The sequence below is a fragment of the Corvus hawaiiensis genome, chromosome 3 (genome assembly GCF_020740725.1).
Source record: "Corvus hawaiiensis isolate bCorHaw1 chromosome 3, bCorHaw1.pri.cur, whole genome shotgun sequence".
Lineage (NCBI taxonomy): Eukaryota > Metazoa > Chordata > Aves > Passeriformes > Corvidae > Corvus > Corvus hawaiiensis.
This window is the reverse complement of record NC_063215.1, coordinates 105,732,047-105,756,042: the sequence shown is the minus strand read 5'-3', so window position 1 is coordinate 105,756,042 and position 23,996 is coordinate 105,732,047. Positions and strand designations below refer to the sequence as shown.

At 41.8% G+C, this 23,996-nt stretch overlaps 1 protein-coding gene across 4 annotated transcripts in view; it reads right to left on the bottom strand.

Annotated features, from left to right (window-relative positions):
* Positions 1-23,996, bottom strand: part of SUSD4 (sushi domain containing 4) — a 70,251-nt gene that overhangs the window by 12,043 nt on the left and 34,212 nt on the right. For all 4 annotated transcript variants that reach the window (XM_048298451.1, XM_048298452.1, XM_048298450.1 and 1 more), the window contains 3 exons: positions 17,588-17,800; positions 10,156-10,335; positions 6,625-6,813 (listed from right to left, as the gene is read on the bottom strand). In XM_048298451.1, the coding sequence (XP_048154408.1) occupies positions 6,625-6,813; positions 10,156-10,335; positions 17,588-17,800 (582 nt within the window). The remainder of the gene's footprint in view (positions 1-6,624; positions 6,814-10,155; positions 10,336-17,587; positions 17,801-23,996) is intronic.

Here is a 23,996-nt window from a genome sequence, read left to right as displayed (position 1 = left end):
TACAAGTTAAAAAAAAATGGGGAGGAAAACCAGCAGGTGATCTTACCACTGTAATTTCACAAGCCATCTTACAAGCCCAGGAAGGCATGGAGGAGTGCTGTTTTCTGTTATTTATGTTCAGTTCCCAAGTGCCTGCCTACACTGATTGGTGAAAGTGCCACCCTTTAAATACTGGTTTTTATCTCTGGAAACGAACAAGCGAGTAGAGTTCCTGATGCACAGAGTCCGTAGCTACAGTTCCCTCCATTTGTGGAAGATGTTCTGTGAGTGCACTATGTGGCCAAATTTAATGAACATGTCCATAAAGGTAGGCAATGTGTTACTTTCCCTTCCAAGCAGCCTTGTCAGATACAGTTAGAGATTAGTATTATAAAACAGCCCCCAGGAAGAATTTTTGCCTGCTGTCTCCCACCTAATCTACAGTATATTTAAAGCTGTGTGGATAAAACACTACATGCATCTGGCTGCTCATGTGCAACTTCAGGGCAGAAATTATGGCTCCATGAAAACGTTGGGATGTCTGGCTGATTCTGGAAATGCTAAGGAATTTCTGAAAGGTACAGAGGTGATAGAGCAGGTGTAAAACAATGATTTACTGTGGCAGTCCTGTGCGACAAGCAATACCAAAGACATGAAAGAAACAGATTACAAGATGTTATTCTGTTGCTTTCTTGAAGAAGTATGAACAGTAGAGAAGGCATCTGTTTCAATCCCAGCCAAGATGAAGGAAGATTTCTGCAATGCAAAAAAGGAGCAGTCACGTAGAAATATAATGCTATTTATGTTCTTTGGACAATGTCTTCAACTTGGAGCCTGTTCTCTAAACCCTCCATCCCTTACAACAAGAGCTGCAAAAAGCCCACTTTGGTGCGTATCCGTTCTGCCTTGAATTTGGTCTGTTTTTCTTTGTGTTTCACTTTGCAACACAGCTGCTGGAGTTAAGAGATTGGATGACTATTTAGCAGCATGTCCACAGAAGAACATGACTTATCTGTCTAGCATTTCATGTCTCTCCGTGCTCCTTTTGAATTCAATTCTTTTCTACACCTGTTCAGCTGTGGGTAAAAGTGGACAGATCAAGTTCAGCATTTTCCAACAGCACAAAAATCCAGATACTCCAAGTTAAAGTGCTCACCTTCCACATTCATACATGGATGCATATAATTTCTGCACTCCTGGGTGATGCATGAATGAACTGTTGACAGGGCAGAAGCAAGGAGAATTACTGAATGACTTTTTCTAAAGAAAACTATCCTCTTAAACTTCTTCATCAGACTTGCTTTCTGCTACAAGCACCCCCAGGGTGAGACACTGTCTGCCTATTTAATGTTTTGGGTATCAGACTAAAGGTGTCACTGACAGAAAGGTGTTGCCCTAATAAAGGTCCTTAGATATATGGTTGTCTGGTGCTATTTGAGCATTTACTGCTGGTTGTAGTTTCTGAGTCACAAGTATTGCTGTAGGCAGTGAAATACCACTGTAGTCACAGCTATTAGAAACCAGGCTATCAATATGTCCTATGTTAACATTAACTCAGTTAACCTGGATGACCTCTTCAGCAGCTGAGCAGTATTTAATTTATTCTCCCTCCTGCCTGCAAGCTGAGTAGGTGCAAACCTAAAACAGAATCCTGATATCTACCTCACTTAATTTCTCAATACCACAGTGTTTCATGACTTGCTTGTATTGCTGCCCTCTGCTCCCTCTACAGGACTTCTATCTGTTGCAGATGTGCTGCATCAACATTATCTTCCCTGAGGATACACATCAGTCTGTCATGTTGGAATTTATCTAAAGCCTTCTCAACGTCAGCAAAGAAACACAGAGAGAAAAATGCGTTTGTACCGATGTACAACACCTCAGGCTTAGGATTGCTTACTTCATCCCATCTCCTGAGCATAACTGATTACAGGCTGACTTCTATCCTTTTTTCTCAGAGTGCTGCTCTATGTTCCTTCAAGAACTTAAAAGATTTTAAGTGCCTAGTTTATCAAATAGATAGCTCGGTGTCAATCACTGTTCGTGGCATTAGGAACTGTTATAGAAGAATGCAGATTTGCGAAGTTTTCCTTCAAAGTATTTCGCACATAACTGGTTACAAAGTTTCAGCTATTTTGTTTTGAACTATTTGAACTGTACAGAATTTCATCTGTAATATCACCCTCCTCTTTCATACTCTTTACTTTCTAGGTTCTAAATAAGAATTATCAGCCCCTATGTGTCTGTCCCCAGGCTTATGAGCAGAAAAGTTTTAAAGCTCTGTTCTGTATTCTTACCTGTCTTTCTGCAGTATTTTTTTCTCTGCAGCATACTTTGTTGGCTTTGATTCTCATCTGACTAACCCCTTTTTATTCTCCAGAAATCTCCTGGTGCCCAGGTAAGGGGGGTTTGGGTTCCCCTGCACTTCTGCCTTTGTTGTACAAATTTCTTAACTCCTTCCTTCTCCTACCTTTCTTCCATAGTTTCTATGATTTTCAGAATCCTTTCGGCACCTTTATGGTTGCTTAGCTTTGTATCTTTTCATCTACCCTCACAATCAGGTGGGCTTTATATTCCAGAGTTTGGAAATACCTTCTTTTTTTTTTTTTCTGTGTTTTTACTCTCTTCTGCTTATTGAATCTCCCCTTTGAAGTCTATTTCTCATGTTTATTTCATTTTAATTTCGAATCTACCGACACAAATTTGAAATATTTTTTGTTTTACGTTCTTTCAAGCTTAACCTCAGCTAGAGGATCTGCTGGTCCCAGAAAGCAGAATGAAGTTTTTGATATTGCAATATATTTGATTCCTTGCAAGACCAGCTTTTCTGTTCAGCTGGGATGATGCTGAAACAAGAAATTCTAAGTAATAGGATCATGTCTACTGTTTGCAAATTGAATCAACCTGTTTTCCCTTTTACTCTTAAATACAAAGCTGGGAATTCCCAATGACACTATCCCTACAACTGCCTTATTTTTTAGCATTATAATCAAATTCTCCCAGCCTTTCCTCTCCTCATCTGCCTCCCTTGCCACTCTCCACCCAGTTCTTCATAAGAACTATTCCTTACATCTTCCTGGAAGACTTCCAGAGGGCATGAAAAATTAAAATACAGAGTCCAGATGGCAAGGAGTGTAATCATACACAGGTCACATTCCCAAAGTACTCATGGCCAAGGGATTTTTTTCAGTTTGGTTTGGGGTTTTTTGTTGTTTTTTTCTTGTTTCTCCAAATCCTGTGTAATATCTTTATTCACCTTAAAGTACCATATTATGAACATATCCTGGTTTTAAGTGTTTCATTTCACAGAGCTCCATACAGGTATGTTTTCAAGTGTTTGCTCTCCTCCAATGTTTTTGGAAGCCATTTGATTTATTTTACAATTGATGTTTATACCCCATGTGATATTCTTCACTCTCATTAATTCTGCACCCATGTTTTACATACCAGATTTTACAGAAGGCAATCACTAACATCAGTTTCTACAGATGGATAATTAACCCCAAATAGGTAATTTAAAAATCATATAAAAAAACCCAAAGCCCATTTTCCTTCAATTTTCTTGGAAGTGTCTATTGAGTTTCAGTACAAAAGAAGGTTTAAAAAGTTTCTGCATAATTGTAGAAGTCCACTAGAAAAAAAGGAAATTAAGAAAGTTAAAGAAGAAAATTCAGTGTGAAGATGCCTCATCTTATCCTCTAAATGACTGTAAAATCTTCCAGCACTGGTAAAACACCACTGTTTCTTTTACTGTCCTTCTCTGATATCGCTCAACCATTTCAACTGAAGCCTCCCACATGATTCAGCTTGAGGCAGGCACTCAAAAATCAATCCAAATGTTTTAAATCTGGCAAAGTACAACCATTTAAGAAGAGGGTCCTGCACCAGCTAACACTTGGCAATCGGAGCTAGAGGCGTCCTTTTTTGCCGGAGCCATAACCACTGCCCTGGCCAGATGCAAACAGCTGTTTCTGAGCAGTCACTGCTCAGCTCTGCACTGCTGGCTGCCCTTCAGTGCCAGGTGACACAGTTTCTATGCACTGCTCTGACTAAAGCAGCACTGATTTCACTTATCAGAAAAAAAACTCCTTCCCTAACAGCAAAAATGAGTCTCTCACCCGAGCTGGTGGAAGCTCCACACTCAGCAATATTGAGGGTAAGGCTGGGAAGCACTAAAAAGCCTGATGTGCAATAGGAGCTGAGTGGTCCCTGGTGTGACCTTCTATTTAAATAGAGCTACAAACCCTTCATTCAGAATTTATTTTGCCCTAACAAAGAGGGGAAAATTCACCAGATTGACATGTAGTATTTCTGTGACTACAAACAAATTTAGGAAATCCCTTCTGTGGAGGCTTCAACAAGAACATACATCTAAATGAGGATGCTGTAAGCAGCATTGTTTATAGGAGAATAAAAGCTCTCAAATGGTTTGCTATAGCTTCCTAGCAGTCATTTGCTTTTAATCATTACCATATTAAAATACTGAGCAGGAAATGTCATTACAATACATTTTTAATTGAACATGGAAAGAAATAAATGGAATTAATTTGTTATTTGCCGACTTCCTCTGTGAAAAATACTGCTTGGCGAGATTACACCGCACACATAAAAGGAACGCTGAAAAATGAGCTTGACATTGGAATGCAAGGTGGAGAATAAAAAAATACACAGGGGAAAGAGTTTCGTCCACTAATTAAGAGTAGTGAATTGTAACAAGATTCCTGGAGACTGGCACTCCTTGCATAAATCACTTGAACAAGCACCTTCAAACAAGGGCATCTTGAGTTGATTTACCCTATCTGGATTCATTTTGAACATCACTGCACACCTGCTGAAGCAGCCCTGTGGCCGAGTTCACAAGGGGAGCTGTCAGGGGTGACCTTTCAGTGCTGCTGGAAGCTCTCTCTTCTGCCCCGAAACTGAGCCAAACCAGCTCTTGCTAGTGTTGTGCTCCAGACTTCGGTCTCCTGTGGTTCACTCAATGCATGCATTGATGGGATGCCCACGTGAAATCACCATGGAGAGGTCTGGCATTTAAAGAGAGCAGTAAGAAAGTGATTCAAAGGGAGGCCGAAGCAAAATCCGAACTCGGGAGGCCTCCCCGATGGCCTTGGCCCAGCGTCTGGCACACACTGATGCCCCCATCACAGATCATCATAGCTGAGTGGGGATGATAACTTTTGACATGTTATTTAAAGTGTAGAACTGTCAGGGCAGAAGTTCTTGGCTCATGTTTTAAACTATCAAGAAAAAGAGCCTCTCTATGACTTTATAATACAAGCAAGAAACGAGCACATGAGCTTTCCCAGGTATTTTGATAGCAGCTGGAATGCTCACCTGTGTTAAGTGACAGTAAGACAACTTTTTCTGCTTCACACGCTTGAGTTTCATGCTCTTATCTTTCTAAATGAAGAATTGTCATTTTTATGAAATCAGTTATATTGTTTGGATTAAGCCTAACAGGGCCCTTCTGATTTTTTAATGTGTTTTCCAAGCTATAAACAACAACAAATAAGCCTTCCAAAAATGGCTTAGCTGAATGAGGATTAATCTTTCATGGTGAGCTAAACAAACAAACAAAAAATCATCTTGTTTTGTCATTCCAAAATTCAAAAGGCATTTTTTGAATTTTGGAACTTGAATTGCCAGCTAAAAATAAGGCTCATTTAATTATTTTTGTGTAGTTTATCACTTTGTTGATGCTTTTGGCAAATTTTTGCACTTCCAGAATGCTTAGCACTTAGTTCAGTGACATAAGCATCACATATGAATTCCTATAACTGCTTTTAGCTAAATTCTACATAGAGATAGCTTCCTTACAGGCTTGAAATAGAACAAAAATGTAGTTCTTTTAGGGGAATGAAATGCAGAGGATGTTACCTGGATTCTCATTGACTCCCTAGGATGTTTCATTCAAGATGCCAAGATGGAGGAGGGTAGTTTATGCAGTTCTGGCAAAGTATGGAGCAATCTATCCAGTATCTCTGTTTTAAATATCTGGGATGCAAATATAAATGCACTACAACACCCTCCATCCCAGCTCTAGTCACAGGCTCTAGTCACTGAGCCTTTTGGCTCAGTAGGATTTACCTCTGTTTCACACTGAATTGTTTTTATGTTCCTCATCAATAAATTAGCTCAGTCGTTTTAGCTGTCAATCCTTCTTTAAGGTTAACTACCATGAGAGAGCAAATACTCAGGTGTGCAGCACCATGTGGTGCTAAATAATGACTGCAGCTGGCACAGCCCTAACTAAGATCTTCTGTGGAGTATTTTTTAGCTTACCACAGAAATCTGTACATATGTGTAGGAGCTCTGACCAGGTGCACAGGGAGCTGAGTTATGTAACTTCAGTGTTCTGATCAAAAAGGCAGCAGAGAGTTTGCATTTTAAGGGCAAAGCAATCATTAGGAGCATTGCCTCTTGCACTTGGGACACTGCGAGAGCAAACATTACTCAGGGAACACCAAGAGCTGAGGGTTCAGTGAAGCTCAGCAGGCTGCACACAGCAGAGCCCTGACAGGCTCTGCACAGCCACTGGAAACATCCCAGCGAGTGGAACCATAGCCACTGCCCTGAGTTAAAATCACAGAGAGCATGCAGATCTTGCAAAATGGAAAGATAAACAAACAGTAAGACATTTACCTTCCACATCAAGGCACCTAGGTGGGCTATCTGACCAGATAAGGTTATACATGCACTCAAGGATCTCTGCCCCTTCTAGTTTATATCCAGGAAAGCACTGATAATACACCACTGTTCCTACGGGGAAGGAGGCCCCGAACTCAGATATGTTAATGTAACTATGAGGAAGAACCAATGGCCTCAGGCAACCTGCAAATTAAGAAGAGGGAGGTTTCTTTTATTATCAAGTGCTTATCTCAGTCATCTTCACACATCGCAGTTGCAGTTTCTAAACTGAAGAGTGTGATATTTTTCATCCTCTCCACTATGAATGGCATGTCTGCATGATCTCCCTCAGATATATCTGCCTCATTATTCTGTTTCAAACCCTTTTGTGGTTTAGCCCACACGCTTTGCTAGCATGGGCTTCACTCCCAACAAATACAAGAAAGGTTTTCTGAAACTGACAGTATTTTGTTTAACAAACATTCACCGGTTCAGCAGATGGCAATTTCTTTTTGAGGTAGAATCTTTATTAAAGAAAGACTGTCATTTATAGAAACAGTGAGTTTTATTCCTCCTCTTAAAAATGACAAGCATGTAAACCCTCTAAAATATTAAAACCATTCCTGTGACAAAGTGCATGCAATTGTAAAAGCTTTGCAGGCAGAATTAATGACTTTGAAATTCCAGTTTGAGAAAGTCTAAAGGGACATGACTTCCTAAGAGAGCCCCATGATAAACATTAAGCGAGGTCTCAGACTAGGTTATCAAAAAGTTAAGGTACCTCTTATCAACAGAAATTGTAAATGTAGTCAGAATCAGAGACTATGTTCCAGTTCTACTTCTGGAATTACTCCTGAGGGATTTGTATCATGGATGGTACTGAGCAGTGACAGCTAAATGGTTGCCAACCAAATTTGGGGCAACAGAGAGCAGTGAATTTAACAGATGGCATGTCTTTGTAACATGTCATTCCTCATGGCCCTATAAATGACCCTCTGGGTAATACTTGATACTGTTTAATTTTTTAATTTGCAATAATGTGGAGAAAAGATGACTAGTAATCAGGGAATGAAAAATAATATTTTAGAATTATGTGACTAATGGAAGCTGAATTATGGCAGTCCATAAATAGGTTTCTTGCCACTACTAGGAATTTGTAAAGGATGTTCATAGGACTCCCATAATTTTAAACCTGAGGAGGAAACAAAAATCAGTCTGAGAACTTCTTGTAAGGTACTGGCATTTAAAATAAAAGCCTCAGCAGCATTTCAAGTGGCCATTTCCTTGCAAAGGTCTTTTGAGGGAGAGGAACAAAACCAAAAGAAAACATGAGAAAAAGCCTGAATGATTTTTGCAACATGCTGTACCACCAGAGCAATGATTCTGATAGCTGTTTAAGCAGCTGGTTATGTCCCTGCTCAAATAAAGCTTCAAGCATCCTATCTGCTGGCTGCTGCTTGTACCCTGATCAAGAATGCCCCACACACAACACACTAACTCCTACAAACTGAGCAGCCCATCAAGCAAGACAACATAAGCAGCCCCCAGTGGGACAGAAAGAGCACAGACTGCCCAAGCGAGACCAAGCTTACTCGTCTCTGAACTGTATCAGGGAAAATTTGGTCCTGCTGCCTCAGAATTTTAATGCTCATTATGTTCCTGGTCATGCAGGAGAGAGATTTATTTGAATCTGTATGACAGCCAAGCATTCGTGAAAATTCCTAGGTCTCCAAACAACTCAAGCTGCTTGAAAAACTTCATTTTGACATTTTTTTGCTAAGTAACTCACATCATTCCAGATCAGTAATTAATATTATTAGCTCATGGCAAAAATTGAGGTTAGATTCTTATACACTCTACAATCATTTCCCACTGCTCTGGCAGGGAAAAAAAGGCATCTTAGTGTCATAAGACTCCCCTGCCTGTTGTAATGAAAGGGCCGTAGAAATGTAACTGACAGCCTACCTAGAGCAAGTAGACAAGTGGCTTTGGTCTTACAAGTGCTTGACAAGGCAAAAAGAAAATTCTGGAGACAATTCTGTAGTAACTTTAAAGAATTTGGCAAAATATGGCAGTCTTGAATCTGAATTGCCTATTCTCTGCCTGTCTGGTAATCACAGCACGTGGGTCTTGTGCAATTGATTTCTTAACTTTTATTAGCACTGCTTTTCTTTTGAAAAGCAGTTAATACTGACTATTGAGTAGGAGCAATTGATTGTGTTTTACAGTATAAACACAGCAACAGAAGTAACAAGCCAAGGGGTACTTGGGTTACTTCTGCTTACCCAGTAAATATTGTCGGTCCTAATTTATTCACCTGGATCTTTGGCAAATACAGCATCTGCAAATCCATCTTTTGAGCATTAATCTCCCCCTACTGCAACAGTCTTAATCTACCTTAATTTGATGTGAGGTGCACCCCCACAGAAAGGGGCTGTACACTTCATACTGCCACACGTGATGCCATCGCTCATAAGACACTCCAAAACTGCCATCCACTTTGCTATGGTTTTGCAAAACCTCCCCTTTGCTGTTAGGCCTGTTCAGAGACAATGTGTGCATCTAAAATGCTGAGCTAGCCTGGTAACATGGCTAAGTTTCTGCCATAGTCTAAGGCAAGATCTTGGGGGACAGTCTGACGTGCTATTGCTCCTGAGAAGTGTCCCAGCTCCTCTGTCTGCCTGCCCCGACTCTGCAAATTGGTGTGACGGTGTAATTAAGTGCCTACAGAGCAGTGTTAGCTCTAGGAGGCGACAGATGGGTTTGAGGAAAGTTGGGACTAATCCTGTCTGCTCCTCAGTTAAAATCTCTCGCTGCTGTTCAGTGGGCCAAGCTTGTTACCAAGATGTGACTTGGTTAAAACAGAGTCAGTGGTACTCAGATGTGCTTATTAGAAATGTGGAAAAGGAGCCCAGGGTTATTGAATTTCCATTCACTAAAGCTGGCTTACCCCCAGTCCAAGCTGAGCTGGGATCCCATGCTGTTGATATTTCTAGCTCTACAGCTAATGGCTTTTCTGGCCAAAATCATTCCTGTGCACACCTTGAATTTTCAGTCAATACATAAAGGTTTAATGGACTGTGAATCTAATCAACAGCTCTTGCTGAAAACTCTGACAGAATAACAGGTTCCAGCTTCTCTCCTCTACCCCTGCCTTGTGCACAAGGCAAAGAAAGATAAAGTGCAGTTAATCTTTTCAAAAATTAATTGGTGAAAAAATGTGAGATGCCCATCAGAACTTCTGACTGATTACCTTGGTTGTTTTTTACTTTTTAATGCAGTGTATCTGTGTCAGATTTTAGCTCTGCAAACAAAAAAGCAGTATTTACAGTAGTAGTATAAGCATGGGAATGTTTAGGAAGCAACACGTTTCCTGCAGTGAGCAAAGGGGGAGAGAAATCAAAAGAATCTTAGCAGCAGCACTATTCAAACACTGCATTGTGGAGCTTATCAGATCACTGACATTCTTACAACTGTAGGAAAAAATATTGGCAAACTATCACAAGATGCATGAGCTATAAAACAGGACGTGCTGGAGTACTAAACCTTGACATATGGGTAGATTATCCCATGTTCCATCGTCTTGACATATGGAAACCATGTTGTCTAAGTCAGGGTAACGGATCTGGAATCCTTCATGACAGCTGATTATTAACTTATCGCCAGTCCTGTATGTCTTGTTATGAACCTCTGCATCTTCAACATGTGGAACAAGGCAATCTGTGACTTCACGAGAAAAAGAAATAGTAACTTAATTAAAAAAGCATGGCTGGCTATTCAGTAATCAAGCTCTTAAACAAAAGTTAGCATTTAATGTAAGTGCTCTGCTTAAACTGTTTGGAAAATACATGCATTTCAGTAAAGGTGCCCCTTCCCTAGTAAACCACCATTTACAAATTCTATAGCACTGCAGGAGAAGCTGAGGTGCTACAATAATGGATTGCTCCCCCAGCCTTTTTTAAACCAACAAAATTAGGAGCTGTTAGGAAGACTGTGGTTAATTTTGGCCATCCATGCATCATCTTTGCAAATCAGACCACAAAGTCTGACTATCCCAAGGTTCCATGTGAAGGCAGACTCTGACAGCACTAAGGACAGGACAAAAGAAAAGATAAAATACAGATATGGCACAAGGAACACAGAAAAACTGCAGTTTTAGCAGAGAGACAGATGAAAATCTGGTACATTTATAAGGGTTTATCCAGCTCCATTCCACAGAGTTCATTACAAGAATGCCTTCACTTTAAACTCCTTGATTATGTCATAAACCAGATAGTTTTATGTGCCTGCATTCATATGCCTTTAGTGGACATGATTTTTAGGGTCCTGAGCAGTATCCCAAGTGATTGTAGAAGACTCTGAAGAAGGGACTGCAAACCTGTAGTGATATACAGGAATGGGCTCTAGTACCTGTCTGCGACACATGCATCAGTCAGTCACATATCTCACTCTATGTACCACTGCCCTTTAAAGACACCAAAATACAGAATAATACTCAGAACACTGAAAGATGTGCAAAGTGGAAGGGTGAAGCAGGGGAAAAATCCCCTAGTAATACCGAACAATTGAGAAACAAGCCATGAGGGTATGAGGGAATAGGCCGGGTGACTCAAAGTTCATTCTCATCATAAAGGCAACGTGAGATGAAACAGAAGAGAGGGAAAGATTAAATACTGGGGGAAAAATTTTGTTTGTCTGCCAGCAGTCAATCCATGACAGAGATGGTAATAAAAGTTTCCAGGCATCAAAACCCAAGACATTTCAAACAAAAGAAAGACAGAAAAAGTATTACAACCCTGTGTTATGCTGTTTTATTCTCTCAACACTTCCACCATGAGAAACAATTATCTTCATTTAGGAATACTGTATTTATTAAGAAAAAAAAAAAGAGAGATCCCTTGAGACTTGCATAGAAGAGAAAGTTTCTGCCATTTCCATGAGTAATTCTTGCTAAAGAGGAAGAGGCAAAGCTAAATTTGTATTTAGCAATTAATTGCTAGTATGCACTAAGTAAAGTGGTAGCGACAGCTTGTTTGTTTAGAAGCACAAGTAGAAGGAAGATAAACTGTCATTTAGCACAGCACTCACAAACTACTAAGAGCTAATGTATTTCAGTATGTTTTTATTTAGTTAGGCAAACTAGGGGGGATCTATTACTCTGAGACTTCATCACTAAATTTTACTAATGTAAAGGGGGACAGTGTTGCTCCCCAGTTAAAACATACTTTGTACCTAGGGATATTTTCTAAAATACTTTGTAATTAGCTAACTTTTTGGTATGGGGCCTCAGCATTGCATTAGTTAAAAATTCTCCTATTTCTCTTGTTACTTTTTAGCTTCTTGGCAGCTGCTGCAGGTGCCTTCTGCTGCTGGTAGTGTGAAGGTCTGGCAGCCTGCCAGGTGGGCTGAGAAACTGCAGCCAAGAAGTTTTCTTAGAATTTCTAAGTTTTCTTATTCATTTATAAATGCACAAGTCTGGGAGGATCCATACCCTAACAGGAGGTTGTAAAATACACTGGCGAGGGTGCAGACATCACTTTCAAAGATGGAACAGTTTCCTCTCTAGCAAGTTAATCAGCAGAGAAGACAGCAGAGGATGCCCCTAAGTAATGCCTTACACTAAGCCATAAATGCTGTCATGAAGAGGCTGTCCTGGGCTCCCCATGAGGATGGGATGAGATAGATGGAGAACCTGCTTGGCAGCCACGCAGCAGGAGGCTGGAGATGGATGCCAGAAGATAACGTCAATGAACAAACAGCTCCCTCTCTTGATACAACATCTTTCTGTTGCTATACAAATAGAGGAGGTGTGTATACACACAGCACAGTAAAACATGAGATCTCACTTTCAAAGTGGGGGAAATTGATTCTGTAACAATGATCTATCACAGCGACTCCATCCCCATTATTCCAAGGAGCAGCTGTAGATGGGATCATTTTAATCGGGTAGATGCTGGCAGAGAGCAGCGATAAGTTGCTCACTGCACCGTCCTCCACCTGCCGCATCCTGGCTGACTTTGATAACAGGCTTATTACAACCCCCAGCTAAATGCCAGACCAATGGGCCACAATATTACAGCTCTTTTGCCTGATGCCTTGCAAGCAAATGCTTTCCCACTGGCTGAATTCATATTGTTTAGCACTCAGTCAGGCATAAACTGCAGTAGCCGCTTCTCCACAAACAACTGGATTAGCTGGCACCAATTCTGCTTGGAAAAGCTGGAAGGAGGTGACTGAATTTTAAAATGTCCTGTCCTAGAAAATAAACTACTTTATTCTAAGTCCTTCTCAGCAAATCCGTGGAAGCTGCTAAACCATTTAAGGGAATACACGGTCTTTAACCAGCATCGAACAGCAAAAGCTATGACTTACACTCCTTTCTGGCAGTTTTACATGATCTGCTTATATCTACTGCGTGAGTATTAACATCATCCAGGCAAAAGGACATATTTCTCATCTTGCAGCAGCAGAAAGAGGTGGGGTACAGCCAGCAGGCTCAACAGCCTGACAGGCAGGAGGGCTCACCTTGACCTAACTTTCATGAAGATTTGTACATTAGAAGTTCTTGGCTTTAGCAAACCAAGTGTGTGCCCCATCACAGGAAGATTGGTCTGAAGAACAAAATTCATTAAACAGTACAGTTAGAGTGTTTTGCTCAAGTGCAGAACCTCTCAGAATGGTTTCTTGCAGCCCATGGGGAAGGAGGACCACCCTACCTCCTCCCAAGAGCACTTGGACCACAATGGCTACTCAGAAAGAAGGCATGACCTAGACACCATGGAGACAGCCACACTATCCACGGGTACCAGCTGGCTTGGGATGGCTTGTGTATATTGCAGGTGAGCCCTTACCATCCAAAAATTGTTCCTGGTTCCACACTAACGCAAGAAAGTGCTTGTAGGATTTACTTGGGAGTACTACTGGATGTTGCCCAAAACCACGTCAAGGACCTTTCCAACACTGTAAGAGTGTGTACAATTGAAGAACAGTGTCCCAATCTCTGCTCTGGCACTGTTTTGTTTACGATCTGTATGTAAATTCAAATGCAGAGGCCTGGTGCTCCTGTGTATCTCACTGTGGACAGGTCTTTGAATTAGTCTTGACTACATCGAATCACACCACTGACAGGCTGGAACAGAGAGAAACAGGGAGGAGGGATGAAAGGAATATAATGAAGAATTGGGTTAATGCAGGGACAGCTCATCTACACCCTGTGCTCCTGAAATTGAACATTTAAGAGCAATATTGTCTCTTGGTTTTTTTTTACTAGTGCTAAATCCACAGTACTGTGTTATTAGGATTGTTCCATGGATGGAAAACACAGTATTTTAGTGCATATTGAATAACACTTTCTCTTTACTGTCTTTGCTTGTATTAAAACAGTGCAGAGAGACTTCACCTAAGACCTGTGGCCATTGACCTGTGGCCGGGTTACAAGTATCATAGAGTGCTGGTAACCAGGCTTAAGAATCAGAAAACACTGGGCAAGACAGATAAGAGATGGGGAAATAAAAATAATTCTGTCATCTCACAGACTCAGGGACAAAGGCAAAGCAAATGGAGGGCTAAATGTCCTACAGGAGAGCCGTAGCCAAACCATGTACTAGTCCACTACTTTCACTGCAGGTTTATCATCCCTGTCAGTGGGAGAATGAGGCACTGAGAACATCTCCAAGGTGTCTGCCTGCAGAAGCACAGGGAGAGGTGGGCACAGCTCTTCGCTTCATTGCCATCTCCATGCAGACTGTAAATTTAGATTCAATCTCATAGGAAAGAGCTAGCATTTGTTCCAAGTAGGGCAACAGCCTCAGCAGCCACATTATCACAGTGGGAGAAGATTAGATTAAAGTGTGAACAACATGACATACTGCTCTTAAACAGTAAATACAAAATTCCTACCTCAGAGGTTTGGTATTTATGTGCATAACCGTATTAGAGCTGATGAAAGGTACAGTCACAACATGCTGTACATCAACATAAGAACATAACTCTAAGCACACAGATTTTTGACAGGGCATTTATTGGACACTGAGTCATGCAACTTCATTCTCGTCCTGACACTTAAAATCTCCTACCTCTTAATGAGAAATGACAGACCTATAAAATCAAATTGATTGGGTGAAGAGCTCCAGGCAAATGTATTAGTTCTAAAATCAATTACATTCTGAAACAGGTTGCTCTGCTTCCTTTGGTAAATAGCATCCATTTGTGATTAGAGATTGTGCTAGTAAACACATAACAACAATTAACGTACATAACATATAGACATAAAATTATCCTTCGCCAAATCCAAACTCCTGAGAATAAATGAACTCCAAACTATGGAGTGTTTTTACTGTTCAAGCTCAGCTGGCACTGCCTGACATTTATATATGCTGGGATGAGAGGCGTGTAGAGCATACCATAGCCCACAGAGCAGCCAGCCCCCGCCGTAAATGGTAAATGCAGCGTAAAGTTTATTCCACCTTGTGATAGGTAATGATGAATGGGAAACATAAAATTCTCCCTTCTCCAGCAGTTGGTAGAAATTTCAAATTTCTTTCTATATCATTACAGAACTTCTGCAATGAAGAGTTTTATGTATGTCATTAGGCAGCTGAGAATCACAAACCCTGTTGTAATTCTCCCTTAACTGGTCTCCAGATGTGCCATGTTCCTATACTGTCCACCTCCCTACCATGGCCCTCTCTCACAACTCTGCTCCCAGTATGCAAAAGGATCAGTCTAAAAATCACTTAAGCCAATGCTTAAGCCTCATGGACTGCCACTGAGCCTTTGCTTAGTATTTCTTCTGAATCAGTGGTGTTATTGTGCATTGGAACTAAGAATTAATGCTGTAATCTAATACCTGAGGTATTATTATAATGTTAATCAGGAAAGTACTTAAGCACTTGCTTCACTAAATCCTAAACCAGGGTCCTACTCTTTGGTCCAAATAATAAGAAGCATTTTTGCATCTGCCTAATTTTGAGCACAGAACTTTAACAAGACTAATCACATAATTACAGTTGTGCTTCAGCTTAAGTGCTTTGCTTGATCAGAGCATTGGCTAGCAATCCTTTTTAAGCATTCTGTGCTGGAAAGTAATCATTATCTCTAAAGCAACTGTTGTCACATCATCCATCACATCCTCATCTTCCAATTTCTTTCTTTTTTGAAACCACCTGGCTCAAGTGTTGATCACACTGACATTGGTGGCAGTTTTGTTGCTGATGGCATTGTGATCAGAAACTTCCTCCACAGATTTCCACTGGGCTGGAGGGCCTTCGAAGAGGTTTGAATATTTAAAAAAATATACTAATGTTTATTTTAACAACTGCAGTGGATGATACAGGCAACATTTCAAAGATGCACATCAAGATTCCTAGCAGCTCCCTGCTGTGCTTAAGGAAACAGAATTTCCAAGCATTAAAGCTTTTTCTGGTACTTCCAATAGCCAGTTTAGACACAGGCCGCTGTCACTCTACATGCATTTTTTCTTAAATAACCATGAGAGACAAAGTAATTTATGAGAAGTGGCTGCCACCGGAGAGGGCACGACGTTCATACACAGTTATTTTTAAAGGCATCAGGTTGTTCCCTTGAACCTGACCCACATGGCCCATATGATGAGGTGGTACTGGCATCCCCTTGCCTTTATTTCTAGACATCAGCTATCACCTCATGGGACAGCTCACAACTGTGCCCCTCACAGCTCTGTAGCCCGTGGCCTCATACATGTCCAGGAGAACATATTTTACCTAAATTTCTCCTGCCAACAAGCCAGCTGCCTGAAAGCCATGGACTCCTTAGCAGCTGCCTCTGGCTACCCTCTCCAATACCTCACCCACCACATTCACACTGGCCACTGTTTAGGGTGGTTCCCTTCAGATGCACCTCCTGAGCACGGTCGTCCCAGGCCCTGCTTGTCCCTATTGTGGCTCACCCCTGTCCTGGCTTCTCACAGGGTTCTCACACCCAGCCCCCAGGAGCACAAACAAGTTCCTGCAGTTTTTGTACACACTGAGTGATGCATGATCCTATGCAGTGTGTTTGTGAGCCACGTAAGTCTCCAACTACCTCTGAATAAAGTGCATGTATTTATCAAATTTTAAATGCTGAAAGGCAACCCAAAATAGAATTTATCTTGCTCCACCATGAAGACAATGAGGCCAATGGCTAATGTCTTCAGTGGAGAAGTTACAACACTAAAATGTAAACACTTTATTTAACTAATACTTTTCATGTCTGTTGACTTTAATAGCTCTGTTGACCAAAAATAAATCAACAACAAGGACAGGTTATATCTTTAATATACCTGGTGAAATAAATAACTTGTGCTGCTTGGGTGTACTTTGGCCAAAATTTACAGTTATGAAATTCAAATTAATCCTGCCTCTAAGACCTAGAAGAAGAAAGCAATGTAACATCCTAATTATTTAAAACCAAATACAATGTCAAATATACAATGAAAATAAATTGGTTTATGCCATAATAGTCTGAATTATCTCAGAGTAAACTTCTACCCTGGCTTTAAACTCCTGCAGTCTATGTGTATTTGATTTTCCTACTGACTCATGCACATGTCATAAAATACAATTGTTTAAAATTCCTGATTAGCAGGAGCAGTAGCACTGGAATTTGATTGTATTTTCCTAGTATAATATTGCAGAAAGGAATATTAAGTGGGCAGCTTTAATAAACAGTTAACTTACAGTGGAGGTTGTTTTCCTCTCTGCATCAATTTGTAACTAGTTAAAAGGGGACGTTATCTTCTGTTTTCACATTTCTTTATGTCCCTTTCAACACACACAGCCTCTCACGGTACAAATTTAACTGACAAACAAGGATTATGGATGAAAAATTAAAAGTATGTATCCAATAAGACACAATGAAATGAACTCCAGCCTTTTGTGTTTTGTCCAGAGATACACAGACATGGTACGTGGACAAGTGAGAAGAACTGACATGGCGAACAGCTTGAAGAAAACTGACTTACCTTCTTGTAGGCACACAGGTTTATCACTGGGTTTCCAGCTCAGGGAGCCATTAAAGTGTCTCACACAAAGTTTTTTGGAAGTACCATTGAGCCTGTATCCTTCTTGGCAATGGAACCGGACTACCACGCTTTCAAAGAAAACACCTGCGCTGGGTGTCTTGTAGCCATGTTCAGGAGCTCCAGGATCAGCACACGCTTGCAGGTCATCAAACCCTGCATCAGACAAGGACACAATCAAACTGTGCTCATTTACTCCTCATGTTTTTTCTATCTTTATCCATTATCTTCATGGGGACCTTGTATCTTCCATATTGACCACGAGCAACCTTGCTTGGGTACCAGGTACTCCAGACTTGGGAGAGGACCCCCCCCCAGCTACAGCTGAAATGCTCAGGAGACAGAAATACTCCTGTCCTTTCATGCAGCTACTGGGGAAGCAAAAGTCGACCACACTCCTTGGCAGCTGCCCTGGATAAAAATAAAGCACTTGACCCAGCCTACCAGTGGGGATTGTTCAGTAATGTATCTGTAATTACTTTTGGGGACTGTGGGATTTTGGAGGTCTCGTGCAGTCACTAGTAAGAATAATAATGTGTCAGAAGCAGAGAGAAAGAGGAAATAAAGGGGCATGAAACTTAACTGCCATCCAAAGACACAGTAATTGAAATAGGAGAACTGCTAAGTATAGGGAGATTTCAAGATGGAAGGGAGATCTGCCACAGGGGAAAGGGACACTGTGACGTTGGATGAATGTGGCCCCCTTATCACTTTGGCTTGGTGGCCCTACCACACTTTGCAAACACTGTTCTAGGAATGCTGTATTACTGCACTGACACCAGAAGAGAGTTTGAAAAGCCCTTTACCTTCACAAAATTAACTGTAAAATAACAAACTAAACCCCAACAGTTTCAATCATTAAATGTGACTGTTTATCACTTTATCAAACTCATTTCAATGCCATTTGCATAAGCGGAAGCTTTTTTTTACTGCAAAGCAGCAAAGGTTTCGTGCAGCACTGAACAAGCGCTGCATACAGAAAGAGCAAATAGCCTTGGAACAGGAACAGCAGGGGGGCAATTAATGCCAGCAGGAGGGATGCCTGGAAAATGTGAAAATCATTGCATGGTAGTTTTAATGTTTTGATTTAAAAAGAATAGTATCAGGGAGCCTCAGCTACTTCCTGCATGATAAGAATGAGATGCCTCCATGGTGCAGTCAGAGAGAAGGAAGATATTACAGTAAAGGACTTTTTGAAATAAATCTCCATTTCCCGAGGCTAAATCATTCCCTCCGCCAAGGGCTCGTTGTGATGCTGTGGCAGCCAAATGGAGAGCTCTGAAGGTGATGAAGGGCTCTTGCATTTGAGCACTGAATGTCTCTGCTCAGTCCCCTGGCTGACAGCTGCTAGTGAGGAATACAGGAGGCCCACACCAAGCCACTGTGTCCTATGTCCCATTACCTGCTCCTGCGAGCAGGGGCAGGACACACTGTGGGGTCATCAGGGTGGATTACACATTTCTGATTTCCAGATCCTGCACTGAACTCCCCAACCAGGCTACAATTCCCAGCAGGTGACATGATGGACAGAACCCAACCCGAATTCCATGACCAACAGCCAGTCTCTGCCCCTCTGCAGTGCTCCAATATCCATGGACCTCCCTCTCCACCAGCATTCCCTCTCTTGGCTGAAACAGCACAAGAGCAGCAGAGTATCTGCTCCTGTGCAGCTTCACTCCTCCATCCAGTGCAGTTTATCCTGGGAACTGAAGGGTCAGTGCAGTGCCCAAGTCAAACACATCCCTGACCTCCACGCCCGCTCATCTGCCACACAGCTCAAGTCCTCCAGTGCAAATCACCCCGGACTCTCTGTCATTTGCCAGTGGGATGAACAAGGAGAAGCACAGTCATTATGATCATGGGATCACATGCTGTAGGCAATACTTATTAACAGAGAAGGGCTGTCCATTTTTACTGGAGATTAAAAAGAAGTTTCTTATGCTTCAGACAGCAAACCCGTGTTCTTTAATAATGTCAGTGAAGATCTTAATTATTTCCCATTAAACCAAGGGATAACATGACATTTAGATCAATTTTGTTACTTCAGTAATCTCGGAATTTGCAGTCAGGCGAGGAATATTGTAACCCACCTTGAGATATGTGTCCTTTCTCACTAGCTGCATCAGGGAAAAAGTATACTACTGCCTACTACTTTGCCTCTGCAACAACATAAAAAAAGGAAAGGTGCTGAGGTCACACACAATTTGCCTGGTAAAAAAAAAAAAAATGAGCCAAGCTCATTTCTCAGTTTTTATTAAGTCAAATATGCAAAGTTAGAGATTTTGTGCCTGTCAGCACAAAACCCAACATGGGAGGCAAGAATGTTTTCCTCCCTGGTGCAGGCTAATTCTGTGACCCTACTGCCACTTTTCTGGTGACCTTTCACAAGCAAAGATTTCCATTCCTCCTAGGGATACTTTTGCAGTGTGTTGGTCTCTCTTCTTCTCGAGTGCAGTTAGTGAGCAGACAAATCTATCCCCAAGGGGAATTTCCAAGTAGAAACTGGAACACGAATGGGAAAATTGAATTATGCACCCTGTAGTTTCTATAGAGCCAGTAGCCAGCTGTTATTTAGCTACTGCATAAGAGATGAAACACGGACTCGGCACAGGATCACTGCTTCCTTGCTTGTTCCTGAAGCAAGGAAGAAGGAAAAAGCCTTAGGGAAGAGCCAGTCAGGCAGATTACACATGCAATATGGTAACATCTCATAGTAAAGCCAAGAAGGCAAAGCAAACAAAACCCTAACCCCATCTTTGCTCCATAGATACCAACAGTAGACTTGGCCCAAACCCAAGTCCTACTGGAATCAGTGGAAGGCACATGTAAGTCAAGCTTCTTCATGAAGGGGTAGATGACCCGGGCACAAAGCAGTGAAGCCAGGGCTGTGCTCTGGCTGGGAAGGAGGAAGGACATGTATGAGGGAGGTGTGGAGAGGCTGCCCCTGTGCTGAGGATCTCCAGGCACAACAGGCACTGCAGGTGTTCCAAAGGGGCAATTGCCACCATCCAGAGAAGCCAGGAGCTGCTCTGATTTTCACCAGGGCTGCTCCTCTCTTGCACGAGAGCTGTGCTGAAGTTTCAACAGCTTATTTAGCTGACAGCTAAGTGCATCAGTGTTTTCCAGTTTAAGGATGAAACTTCTGCTACAATATTCAAGAACAATAGTGCTGAGACATTCCTGAGAATTGCCATCTTCCAGTTGTTCTTAATGATAGCAGACTTGGACCCTTTACACAATAATCCTTTGTTGGGGTTTTAGTTTAGTCTTAGGTTTTCCTGTTAAAGGAATTTTCTCCCATATGCATGTTGCTAGGGGACAAATAGCTGTACTTAAGAAAGACAAAAAGGGGAGTGGGGCGGGCCTGGCTACTCCTTTGTCTACACCTGGGTGTGGGGACAGTTCGCTCTGAGCGTCCGGAGAAAGAAGCTGCAGAGAAAGGAGCTGCTGCTGCTTTCTTTTTGGCCGTTCTTTCTTCCTGCTGGAAGCAACGCCGGGACCCCAAAAGCCGCTTTCCCTGCCCTGCTGGAGACCGAGCTGTGGCTGCCCTGCTCCGCTGCTGCTTCGAGCTTTCGCTACGCTGTAGCCCTGCTCGCCCTGCCTGCCTGGGCCTCCGTGGTTTTTCCCATCTGGATACATCTCGCCTGCCACCCGGGATTTGCGTTCGTCCCTGCCATTCCAGCCTGCTGTTCCTGAGAGTCCGGGATCAGCTGCCCAGCGGTTTGTGAAGCCTTTGTTCCATCCCTTCCCGGGATCCCAGGGCACCGGTGCCGCGGGTTTCCCGAGCTCGCTCCGGAGCGCCCCCTGCAGCCGCGGGGGAACCATCGCACCTGCCCTGCTCACCGGGAGCCGCCAGCGCCCCTGCCGGCTGCGAGCGGAACTGCACCCGAGGGGAAAGGGCCTGACAGCCGAGAAGGCTGGGACTGGGTTTGTGATTGCTGTTACTGCCATAGTTGTTGTTGTTTTGTTTGACTGGTTATATACATATATATATAGAGTAAAGAACTGTTATTCCTATTTCCCACATCTTTGCCTAAAGGCCCTTGATTTCAAAATATAATAACTTGGAGGGAAAAGGGGTTATATCTGCCACTTCAAGGGGGGCCTCTGCCTTCCTTAGCAGACACCTGTCTTTCAAAACCGAGACATCCTTTCCATATAATCTCAGCTAATTAAGCTCCACTCCGTCAAAAATCTGTAAATATACATCTTCAATGAGAAACAGCTTGGTAATTTATTTTTTTCCTCACAATCCTTGGTTTATTTTACTTTTCAAAGCTATGCATTTAAGAGCAGCTACTCCAAGTTGTGATACAGTAACTTTCTAATGGTAGGAGTAATCCTACATTACAGATGAGATGCCATAGACAGACATCTTATGTTTTAATCCCTTCAGAACCTGATGAAAACAGCCAAAAAACTTCTCAGCCACAGCCACAATATAAGTCTTTGGAAGGGAAAGCCAGTCTTTTGGCTCTAATAAAAAGGTGCTATCCTTCAGGAAAAGTATATCAAATAAGATAAAAAGTAACTTAAAAATACAATGGATTCTGTTTCTTTACAAACCCTTCAGCAAGTCTTTGGGGAAAAGAAGATTACTGGACTTTTTCTCTTGGTTAAAAGGAAGGAAGGGGAAATCATCATCACCACCTACCAGTAAAAACTATACAACACACTTGTCAAATAAAGTAGTAAACTTTCGTGTTTACTATGTTACCTATACAGCCATCATAATCAATACTACATCATTAGCAGCAACTTTATGGGATGCTATTGCATGGCTTTAAATCCCTAAAGTGAAGACAACACAATTACTGCTGGAACTGACTATTTCAGTAATCAAAACAGGTTAATATTTGGTCCAAGTTGCAGACTTTCTGTATCATGGCACCTTAAGGGATATTGTGTAAAATATCATGGACACTAATGCCTTCTTGGCAAGGGTAATGAGCACATAAGGTCATCACCAGCAAAGCATGAAGTTGATACAGAATATATTTTGGGTTTGGTATTTACCAATTTCCCATATTTCTACTGTTGAACCAACCAGAAAATAGCAATGCTCTTAATTTGGATAACGCTCAAGCAGATTATATGGGTGCCTGTTTTACCTAAATTACTCGGTACTGTCAGTCAGGTAACATAATGTAAAATTAATGAGAAGATTGAAAAATAAGCAATGCCCTCCTTGGGGTGTAAAATGAACCACTGCAAATATCTTGATCAGATTGCTCCTAGAATTCTGCATTGCACATTCTCAAACATAAAATGATTCATCTCCTCCCCAATGAAAAGCCTGAAATGCTGAAAGCCAAGGGAAAAATTACGTATGTATGATGACAAGAAATCATGATAGCCACAACTGAGCTTCAGACATGCCTAAAAAGGCAGGAGGAAGAATCCCTCAGTTCATCCTATAAACCTGTTTTTCTCTGCTTCTTTTCCTCAATTTCATGTTTTGTTTTCCTTGTTTCCCTCTTCCCTTGCCTCCGTATCTTACCACTCCTTATAAATTCATGGTGCTGGCAAGATGATTTCTAATCTAGATTTGATGGACTTCTTTGCCTCTAAAGCTGCTGTAAAACATTTCACTGACACGCTGATGATGCATGTGAGCTCAGAACTGGCTGCACTCATTCTTGAACAGAAGCATCACTCTCATTTCAGTTTGTTACATACAGCCAGTGAATGAGAAGTGACATACAATGTGCAATAATATTCAAGATACAGAGTATTTTCAGTGTTTGTCTTCAGTAGGATGGAGAATGGGCTTCTTGTACATCAACCCCTGCATTTGAGTTCACTAAATCTGTCTCAGTCAGAAGCAGAGGGAGGCAGAGGCTTCACAGACTGTGGCAGGACCAGACTGCCTGCATGCACATCTTATAAGGAGTCTGTAAGCACTGCAGGAGCAGGTTATCTTAGGCCAGCTCTCAGTAAAAAACCATTCTGGGACTAAAACAGAAGGGCCATAAGTGCAAACATGCCAAGGGCTTGCTTGTACAAAGGAAAAGTCGTTTTTGTCCCTTTAGGAGTTTCTGCCCCGTTTCTGTGGAAGCCAGGCAGGCACAGCGCTGTGTGCCTCTGGCTGTTTATGCTTCCTTGCTGCTGCTGCTGTTAATTGAACTATCCATGTACCCCAGGAACAAGAAAAGGAAGGATGTGCTTCGATTAGTATCTAGACTTGGAAGTGTAATTCAATTATAAGGCTATGATTTCATTAGTGAAATGCCCGCTAAAATCTAAACTCTCCTTAATCCCTGAAGGGTCACTAACGCTTAAGCTTCCCTGAGACTTCAGCAGCTTTGTAAAACCCTGCCCTGTTTAAGATGTGAATCACTCTTGCTATCCT